At 49.3% G+C, this 9,781-nt stretch overlaps 1 protein-coding gene across 1 annotated transcript; it reads right to left on the reverse strand.

Moving 5' to 3' along the window:
* Positions 1-2,653: 2,653 nt before the first annotated feature.
* LOC103286601 (olfactory receptor 13J1) lies at positions 2,654-3,661 on the reverse strand. The gene has a single exon (XM_028145818.2). The coding sequence runs from the start codon at positions 3,659-3,661 to the stop codon at positions 2,654-2,656; it is 1,008 nt and encodes a 335-aa protein (XP_028001619.2).
* Between the last annotated feature and the right edge of the window lie 6,120 nt (positions 3,662-9,781).

Raw genomic sequence — 9,781 nt, forward strand, 5'->3', positions numbered from 1 at the left:
CTTGCCTGCTCCCTGCCTTCAGGGACTTCGCAGTCCCTGGCCAATTTAAAGTTCAAACTCTGCAACTACACAAGATGCAGGCTTGGCAGCTGTGGGGCTTCAGAGACCCCAGGTTCCGTGTGCTGTCCCGGGGAGGGGGTGGGGCAGGCACAAGAGAGGCTGGACAGAGAATCTGAAGACTGGGTCTCATTGCAGTCCTGCCCTTTTGGGTCTGAGGCTTGGGGACCAGGGCTCCCCTGCCCTGGACCTGGGCATACTGGTCTGTGAAATGAGCTGTCTGCTTCCAGGGTTGTTGTAAGGACCTGGATTCATGGAATTTGAAGAAAAGCAAATTGCTGGATGGGGTATGAGACCCCAAGCACTTGTGAGGGACCATTAAGTCTGGGATTTAGTCAGGTGCATGAGGTCTACGGGTTTCTTTTCCCCTTCCCTTCTCAATCCCTTCTCTTTCCTTTTCTGTTTCCTTCCCACAATAAAAAATAAGTTGACACAGTTTAGGGACTAAAATACAGTTTTAAGTAAAGTAGCAGCTGACACAAAATTTTCCATTATGCTATGATTTGGCTTTTGGAATTTTTATCAAGAATACAGGTGAAGATTGTGACCACTTAGTTTCTTTTAATTTTTTTTTAATTTTATTGAATTTATTTGGGTGACATTGATTAGTAAAATTATATAGGTTTGGACTCCACCAGGATTTATTTAAACATTCTTCTATGGTTAGACATTGAGATTCTTACAATTTTTTGTTACTATAAACAATCTCATGATTAATATTCTTGGAGAATATTAAATCTTTGTGCCTGTAATTATCTTCTTAGACTTATTCCTAGAAGTAGAGGTGTTGGTCAAAGGGTCTGGAAGTTTTTAAGTCTCTTGATTCATACTCCAACTTACTCTGCAGGAAATTCACATCAGTTTATTCCCATTCCCACCAGCAGTATATGACATTACCTACTTCAATGCACCTTAATTAACAATAGACATTTTAAAATTTCTTTGCCAGTTTTATGGTGGAGAATTGCATATAATCAGTGGCCTTTCTAACTGTAAACGTGATGTAAAACCCCCGATGCCCACAGGATGAAGTCCGAACTCCTCTAGTGGCATCGAAGGCCCAGCAGAACGTCTTGGCTGGCAGCCTTCACTCTGGCTTGGTTGAGAGGGTTGAGGTGCGGGGAGCGGGGTGCTTCTCTCCTCGGTGCCTCTGTTCTGACCAACAGAAGCAGAAAGAGGGACGGAGGGGAACGGAGGACTCAAGCAAGGGCTGTGCTTACCTGCTTGGAGGCCAAGACCAGCTTTCCCGTCATAGAGATGGTGCCTCTGAGGCCAGAGCGGGCAGGGAATGGAGATGCTGTGAGAATCTGGGCCCACTTCTGTGTTCACTGAGCTCTCAGCAAGGAAAGCTGGGAAGAGGCTGCGCACCGGGATGAGTTGGCTATGGCAGGATGTTGGGGAGATGGGATGAAGAGCAGTAGAGCAAGCCTCCCCAAAGCCAGGTGAGGCCTGGATTGATGCTGCACAGGAGGGAGGTACTGGCAGCTGCTACTAAGGGAAGATGGGGGAATCCAGGTCCTAGGCTGCTCCAGGTGACTGTTGTCCTGGCAGCTGGGCAGGTCTCAAAATCTTGGACTTGGGGCCTCATCACTGCCTCTACTGTCATCTCCCAGGGGCTCTAGGCCTTGCCTGTCATCTGTGCACTCCATCTCAGCTCTGCTCAGATTTGGGAAGAATCCCAGGCTCTGCCATTAGTTTCCCTACATTGACACTATCATTTGTTTATTGAGGAAACTTATGAGAGGCCTGGGTTAGGGCAGGGTTGAGCTTTGGAAATGAGTGGAATTCAACACACTCTGCTCTGACAGTAATACTGAAAATAGAGCAGGAGGAGCAAAGTGGGATGGCTTCCAGGAGGAGGTGGCACTTGTGCTGGGCCTTGAGGGTTAGGCACTCCTTTTACACGTGGAGTTGTGTGCTGGGCCGGGGCCGCTTTGTGGGAAGAACCAAGAAGAGCACCGAGTTGGGCAGTGCTGGGCATTACCGAGGCCCCACTTGGCTGGTGTGTGTGTCTGTCGGGAGTGAGAATGTGGGCGACGGGCTGCGGGATTGGACAGGACCTCAAATGCCCACTGAAGAGGTTGCACTTCGTCCTGAGAGCAGTGGGGAGCCGTTTAGGGGTTTCAATCAGGAGAGTGACATGATCACATGTGCTTTTTAAAAAGATCTTCTGGCTGCCCCTGGGAGGAGAGATTAGAAAGAGGAGTAAGACTGGAATGTGGCCCGGCCAGTGTGGCTCAGTGGTTGAGGCTCGATCCCCAGTGTGGAGCATGCAAGAGGCAGCCGATCGGTGATTCTCTCTCATCATTGATGTTTCTATCTCTCCTTCTCTGGAATCAATAAAAATATATTTAAAAAAATAAAGACTGGAATCGAGGCCAGCCAGGAGGCTGGCAAACATGCAGGGAGTGATACTGAGAGCTGGCCAAGGGCAATACTGGGGAAGGAGCAGAGAGGGTGACTGTGAGCTATTCTCTGCACATCGGTGGGACTTGGTGCTGCCTATGGATGAAGATTCCAGAAACACAGCCCTGTGCCCCACACCATCCTCACTTTAGGCACCTGAGGCTTCGCCTACTGACCTGCAGGCCCTCCCTCACTTGGAGGACCATCTCCTGCCCCACACCTTCCTGGCGGCCTCCTTCACCTCCTTGTTCCTCAGGCTGTAGATGACAGGGTTCAGCATGGGCGTGACCACGGCGTAGAGGACTGTGAAGACCTCATCAGAGACGCCGGCCTCCTTGCTCTTGGGCTTCATGTACATGAAGATGACAGTGCCATAGAAAAGCAGCACCACAGCCAGGTGCGCCGAGCAGGTGGAGAAGGCTTTGCGGCGCCCGGCAGCTGAGGGCACCCTCAGGATGGTGGCCAGGATAAGCGTGTAGGACAGGCAGATGAATGCCAGGGGCACGGGCAGCAGCAGAATGGCGCCCACCAGCAGGAGGGCCTCGCTGATTGACGTGTCACCGCATGCCAGCTTCAGCACTGCCAGGATCTCACAGGTGAAGTGACTGACCAAGCGGTGGCCACAGAAGGGCAGCCTCATGGCGATGACCGTCTCAGTCACGGACTTGAAGAGACAGAGGACCCAGGCGGCTCCTGCCAGCAACAAGCAGAGCCGCTGGCTCATGAGCACCGGGTACCTGAGTGGCCGGCAAATGGCCAGGTAGCGATCGTAGGCCATGATGGCGAGCAGCAGGCACTCTGTGGAGCCTGTGGATAGGCTCAGACACATCTGGACTGCGCAGCCAACAAAGGAGATGGTCTTCCAGGCCGACAGGAGGTGGACCAGCATCAGGGGCACGAAGGTGGACGTGTAGCAGATGTCCAGGATGGAGAGGTTGCCCAGGAAAAAGTACATGGGTGTGTGCAGGTGGACATCCAGCACACTCACCGCTACGATGGCCGTGTTCCCCAGCAGAGTCACCAGGTACATGGCCAGGCACAGAGGGAAGAGCAGGCGCTCCAGGGATGGGTAGCCAGAGAACCCTTTCAGAACAAACTCAGAGGCCTCTGTCCCGTTGGCCAGCTCCACAGCTGCAGTGGAGGGAAAGAGGGTGTGGGATGGTGGGGAGCCCACGGAGCCTCTTTTGGGATGAGGCATATTGCTCTGACATACACTCTCTCTCTGTGACTTGGGGCAATCCCTGTACCTCTAGGCTGCAACGTATCAACGGGAAAAATGATTTAAATCAGCATTTCACTGAGTGTGAATGGGAATGTTAGTAGGCAAACTGAAAAATCAAATGGAGACAACATTGGATTAATCAAAAGTAAATAAAGCTCTACTACAGGACTTCTCAGAGCCTTTACTATGCCAGTGTGATCTGTGACTTTCCAAAAGCAGTGTAGAATATGTAATGCTTAAATTTATTTGACCATGGACCTTCCTTTTACAGAGCATCCATCAACCTACTATAGATAAATATTCAATGGGCTGGACCAGAGATCCTCACTTGCCCCAGAATCATCTGGCAAGTTTGTTAAAACACGTTGCTGGGCTCCTTCCCCAGAGTTTCTGACTCAGTAGATCTGGGTGATGCTGCTTCTGTTGGACAAGGCACCACACTTTGAGAACCAGTCGGCTAGCTTGTCTCTGAGGGTCCTCCTGATTTGAGGAAGCCTCTGAGCTGCTGCTTTACACTGTTCCCACTACCGGCATGCCCTCCTCTATCCCTCAGCCTGCAGAAATCTGACTTGTCTCTTTAGGTCAGCTCTTGTCTCCGTGCATGAAGCATACATTGTTCCTTGCCCTGGAGGGGCTGCTGGCCTCTGAGCTCAGTGGGCTGGTCCACCTCCTCTCCTTCTCCTTCTCCCTCCACCCCACCCACAGGACCTGCTTCATCAGCTACTGTGTGTAAATTGACTTTCAGAATCTGCTTTTATCATGGCCTTTTGAGCTAAAATCTGATGGACTTCTTAGCTCAGCCTAAACCTATTTTCTCTGGGCCTGAGCCCGAGGTGCTTTGACCTCATGAATTCTAGGGCATCCGCATGGAAAGCACCCTGAGAGGTCACCTTGTCAAAGCTCCCATTGTGCAGGTGGGGAAACTGAGGTCACAAAGTGGGTCCCTGGCAGCACTGTCCTCAGGGCTCATGTTTGCTTCCGTCAAGCCCCAAATGTTGGTGGTTCTTTTGTTGCACTAGATGGATGCCCTTCTCTGATGTCCCCCTACAATATTCTCACTAGCTGAGGAGCATGAGTCAGTCTTTCCTTAGTGTTTCAGGTACTTGGCATGGTGTCAATAAACCCACGGACATACTGCCCAAGCTTGGGTCTGGATTAAGCACCAATTCCTGTCAGTGATTCCCTTGCATGAGACCATTTGTTTCTTTTAGTCGTCCTGTGTTTATTCTTTCTAGAATCAAGGACTGATTGAGTTCCTACTATGTACAGACATCATGCTAGGCATTAGGTAACAACTGAGGACACAGGTCACTGAATCCAAACCATTCCAGGTAGAAAGCTTCTCCAATCTCCACGCCTCGCCTCATCCTGCTTCTGTTTGCATGCCTCCAGTGACAGGAAGCCCATTACTCCCACAGACATATTTTTATGCAGGGTCCAGAGCTCTGGACCCTACTTCAGGGGATAAAGGGCCACTTATGCAGTAAGGAGAGCGCTGACCTAGCTCTGGACTTCAGATAGAAGGTCTGCCTCAGCCTGATTATGTGTAGAGACATTGCGGGGTCAGGGAGGATGAGCTTTGAGCTTCCTCCAAGACTCAGCTGGGAAACTCTGAGGCTGGGTTCCTGGAGAGGCACCCCATGCAGCCGAGTGTCACTAGCGGCAGGCTCTGTGCCAGGGCTGGGGTGAGGTACAGAGGTGTGGTGTGCTTTCCTGCAGCCCCTGTGACTAGGTCAGGCCACAGCCGCCTCTTTATATGGCTCCACATACTATAGTTTATCCCCTAAATACTAGCAAACGTCTGCAGCCATTGGCTACCTGCTGGAAAACACTCACATAGGGTCATCACTTATGCACCCACCTATATGTGTGTGCACAAACACCTGTTTGACACCCAGGTGCACACATATGTGCCTAGGAGTTTACATGCACACATAGGCTCATGTGTGTACATGAACAGTCATACCCATGCGAGTATGTACATATGTAGAGGCATTCACTCTTGCTCTCTCTTACACACACACACACACACACACACACACACACACACACACACGGAACCAATCATGCAGACCCCTGGACCTGTGGCCAGGGTGTCAGAGGACTGGCAGGCCTGCTTCTCTCTGGGAAGAGGTTTGTGGAGACCGGCCCGGCTGTGGAAATGTCACTAGAGAAGGAACAGCCCTGAGGGTGGGGAGCAAACTCTGCCTGGGATGAACCCAGAGGGCAAAGGCACCTCAGAACAGGGACAAAGGCACCAAACCAGCTGAGTGTCTTGTCTGCCTTCCAGTGCGTGCTGAGGACCTGTGCCTCCCTGCCCTCCCTGCCCTCGCCGGGGGATGGGGCCTTTGGGAAGAGGATCAGGAAGGATGTGGCTGAGGAGCTCTGGTTCCCAAAGCAGGATGGGGGCTCTGTCTGCAGAGCCCACAGCGGCCATTCTGCCTTCACTTCTCTCCTGGCTACAAGAATCGGTTCAAATGCCTCCTCCCTGGGGAGCCTTTATCCTCTCCCGGCCACCCTGAGCCTCTCTCTGTGCCCCACAGCCCTTCATCTGCACCTCTAGGATGGTGCTCACCTTTTCTGCCTCTTGCCTGTCCCTGCCAGCCCACAGGGATGCCACTGCCCTCTTCTCACCCAGGTTCTGAAGGCCAACTTGAAGCTCCCAGCCTGGCCACAGCCAACTTCTTCCTGTCTTGTGACTTCCTGGGGCTAAGACAAATTGGGAATGAGCAGGCTGCCAAATATGAGCTGTTCCTAGCCTAGATTATACCTCGGAACTGGGAGGGCTCTTACAGACCAGCAAGGCCAGCCCCTTGTTATCCGTGGGGAAATGGAGGCCCAGAGAGGGGAAGGGGCTTGCCCAACATCACACAGTGGGTTCGAGGGGGAAGCCCAGGCTCCAGAAATTCCCTGGGATCCTGACTCCCAGCCTAGGCCCCTTCCACTGCCCCACATCCCCGTTTTTTCACTTACCTGCAGCCTCTTCCAGATGCATCTCGCGGCCTCCTTGAGAGGTTTCAGAGGGTGTGAGACCAGGGACCTTCTGTGGCTGGAGCTGGAGAAACGCAGGTCAAATAACAGGCCCAAACCCTGGTGGGAGGACATGGGGTTTCATGCTGACCCAGCTTTCCAAACGGAGAAACCGTGCCTAGACTTCCGTAGAATTCAGTGAAGAGTTTGCAATTTGATAAAATTAAGTGGAACTTTTAGAATTTGGTGGAATTAGACCAGGTGCTTAGACTTCAGTGGGGTTCTCTGAAGTGTGTCAGGTTTGGTAGGATTAGGAAATTCTGTTAGGCTTGAGACTGAATGGGGTCCCCAGTAGTTTACTGTGGGCAGCCAGGGACTCCCTGACCTGGGCAGCTACCCGCTCCATCCTGGGTGACAGCCTTCTGGGGAGCAGGCAAAATGAAAGAGGCGCCTTTCAAAGCTCCCTGTGCGCCAAGGGACTGCACCATCCCCGAGGCAATTTAGAGGGAGAGGGGAAATGTGCCCAACTTAGAAACTTTGGGGTGCTTCAGGGATGATGTCCCAAAGACCTAATTACGCAGAGTCTATTTAGAAACCTTAATTGGTGTGAAAAAGTTCGAAGAAGTGGCTCAGGGCCAGGGATCCACCCTCATAGGTCAGTCCCTAGACAGTGCTGGCCCAGGAACATTTATGGAATGAATAAATGAATGATAGATGAATAGTTAAATGAATGCATAAGTGCCCTAACCGGTTTGGCTCAGTGGATGGAGCGTTGGCCTGTGGACTGAAGGGTCCTGGGTTCGATTCCGGTCAAGGGCATGTACCTTGGTTGCAGGCACATCCCCAGTAGGAGGTGTGCAGGAGGCAGCTGACCGATGGTCTGCAGTGCCACATCCTTCCTGATCCTCTTCCCAAAGGCCCCATCCCCCAGCGAGGGCAGGTAGGGCAGGGAGACACAGGTACTCAGCACTCACTGGAAGGAAGACAAGACACTCAGGTCTGCAGTGCTGTTTCTCTCTCGATGTTTCTGTCTATCCCTCTCCCTTCCTCTCTGTAAAAATCAATAAAAAATATATATATTTTAAAAAGAATATGGTTAAATGAATGCATAAGCAATTCTCAATGAGTAAATTTAAAACTGAATGAATGAGTGGGTGAACAAACGATAGTCAGAGTTGCTTTCCAGGAGAGTTAGAGGTCTTGGCTCAACTGTCATAGGGATCTTAAGAAAATGCAAAATCTGGAAAAAAGAGTAATAGAGGAGGGAACTGGGGGAAGAGAGACACGTTTTAGACGATCAGAGCAAGCAAGTCCTGCAGACTCTTGACCAATCCCCATTGTACAGACAGGAAAACCTCCCTAGAGAGGTGAAGGAGTTAACTCAGCATCACCTAGTGAGACAGAGTGTGGCCCTGGGTTCGCTCTAGGGCACTGCTTTGTCCACCCTTGAATCATATATCCCTCCATCAGCGCAAAGCGGGCCTGCTCAGGTCAGTTGATGACTGGATGCCTCTCACCTCCAACTGGCCCCTCCTCCCTGCTCTCAAAACAGTCATCTATGCCCTAACTGGTTTGGCTCAGTGGATAGAGCATCAGCCTGCAGACTGAAGGGTCCCAGGTTCGATTCCAGTCGGGGGCATGTACCTTGGTTGCGGGCACATCCCCAGTAGGGGGTGTGCAGGAGGCAACTGATCGATGTTTCTACAGGCTTCCTGGCTGACCTCCCTCTGCTCTCTTCCTCTAACCATGTAGTCCTTCTCCTTCCCCAAACAAGCCACACTCATTCTTATCTGAGCTTTTTGTTCCTTCTACTTGGAAACTCCTTCACCCCCCACCTCCAACTCCAGATATTTACACATTGACTCTTCATTCAGATCTCAGTTCAAACGTTGCCATGTCAGAAAAAAACTTTCCCAATGTAATTTTTCTATATGCTTAACTAACTTCCCTAGTAGATTTGTTGACAATGCCATTCCTTCCCCAACAATTTACAATGCCAGCTCTACCTTAAGTCAAATTTCCTCATATGTGTGAGTCTCTTTTGAGTTCTTAATAATGGTCTATTTGTCTATCACTGCAGCAATGTTGCATTAGCTTTCAAATAATTGTTGATGTCTGATAAGCTGCCTTGTTATTCTCCTTCATGAGAGCCTTGATGGTTTCATATATGTTTTAGAATCAGCTTGACAAATTCTAAAAAAACCCCAAAACCTTTCACAATTCTTATGAAAAAAAGAATTTTCATAAGAATTTTCATAAGAATTGTGGTGGAGCTATAGATCATATGAGGGATAACTGATACTAAGTCTTCCAGTTCTATGAATGGAATACTATATTACTCCATTTATTTTATTTTATTTTTATTATAAATATGTATTTTTATTGTGGTGATCTACACATAACAAAATTTACCATTTTGAACCCTAACCCTAACCAAAAAATTTACCATCTTAACTGTACATTTTTTAATGCATAGTTCAGAAGTATTAAATACCTTCATATTATTGTGCAACCATCTCCATCATCCATCCTCTTAACCCTTTTCATCTTGTAAAACTGAAAATCTATACTTTCCCATAGCCCTTGGCAACCACCATTACAATTTCTGTCTTTATGATTCTGACTACACTACGTACCTCATATAAGTGGAACCATACAGTATTTGTCTTCCTGTGACTAGCTTATTTCACTTAGCATAATGTTTCATCCATGTTGTAGTATATTTTCCTTCCTTTTAAAGACTGAATAAAATTCTGTTGTAGGAATATGCCATTTTTTGCTTATTTATCAACTGATGAACACTTGCATTGTTTCCACGTTTTAGCTATTTCATGCTGCTATGAACATGGGTTAACAAACGAAATATCTCGCCCTGACTGGTTTGGCTCAGTGAATAGAGCATAGGCCTGTGGACTGAGGGGTCCCAGGTTCGATTCCCGTCAAGGGCATGTACCTTGGTTGCAGGCACATCCCCAGTGCGGGGTGTACAGGAGGCAGCTGATTGATGTTTCTCTCTCATCGATGTTTCTGACTCTCGATCCCTCTCCCCTCCTCTCTGTAAAAAATCAATAAAATATATTTAAAAAAAACATACAAACAAACAAAAAAACAAACGAAATATCTCTT

The sequence above is a fragment of the Eptesicus fuscus genome, chromosome 15, assembly GCF_027574615.1.
Source record: "Eptesicus fuscus isolate TK198812 chromosome 15, DD_ASM_mEF_20220401, whole genome shotgun sequence".
Classification (NCBI taxonomy): domain Eukaryota; kingdom Metazoa; phylum Chordata; class Mammalia; order Chiroptera; family Vespertilionidae; genus Eptesicus; species Eptesicus fuscus.

What these genes read in the sequence shown, in the direction of transcription:
- LOC103286601 (XM_028145818.2), bottom strand. Translation starts at nt 3,661, where the DNA reads ATGCCTCATCCCAAAAGAGGCTCCGTGGGCTCCCCACCATCCCACACC.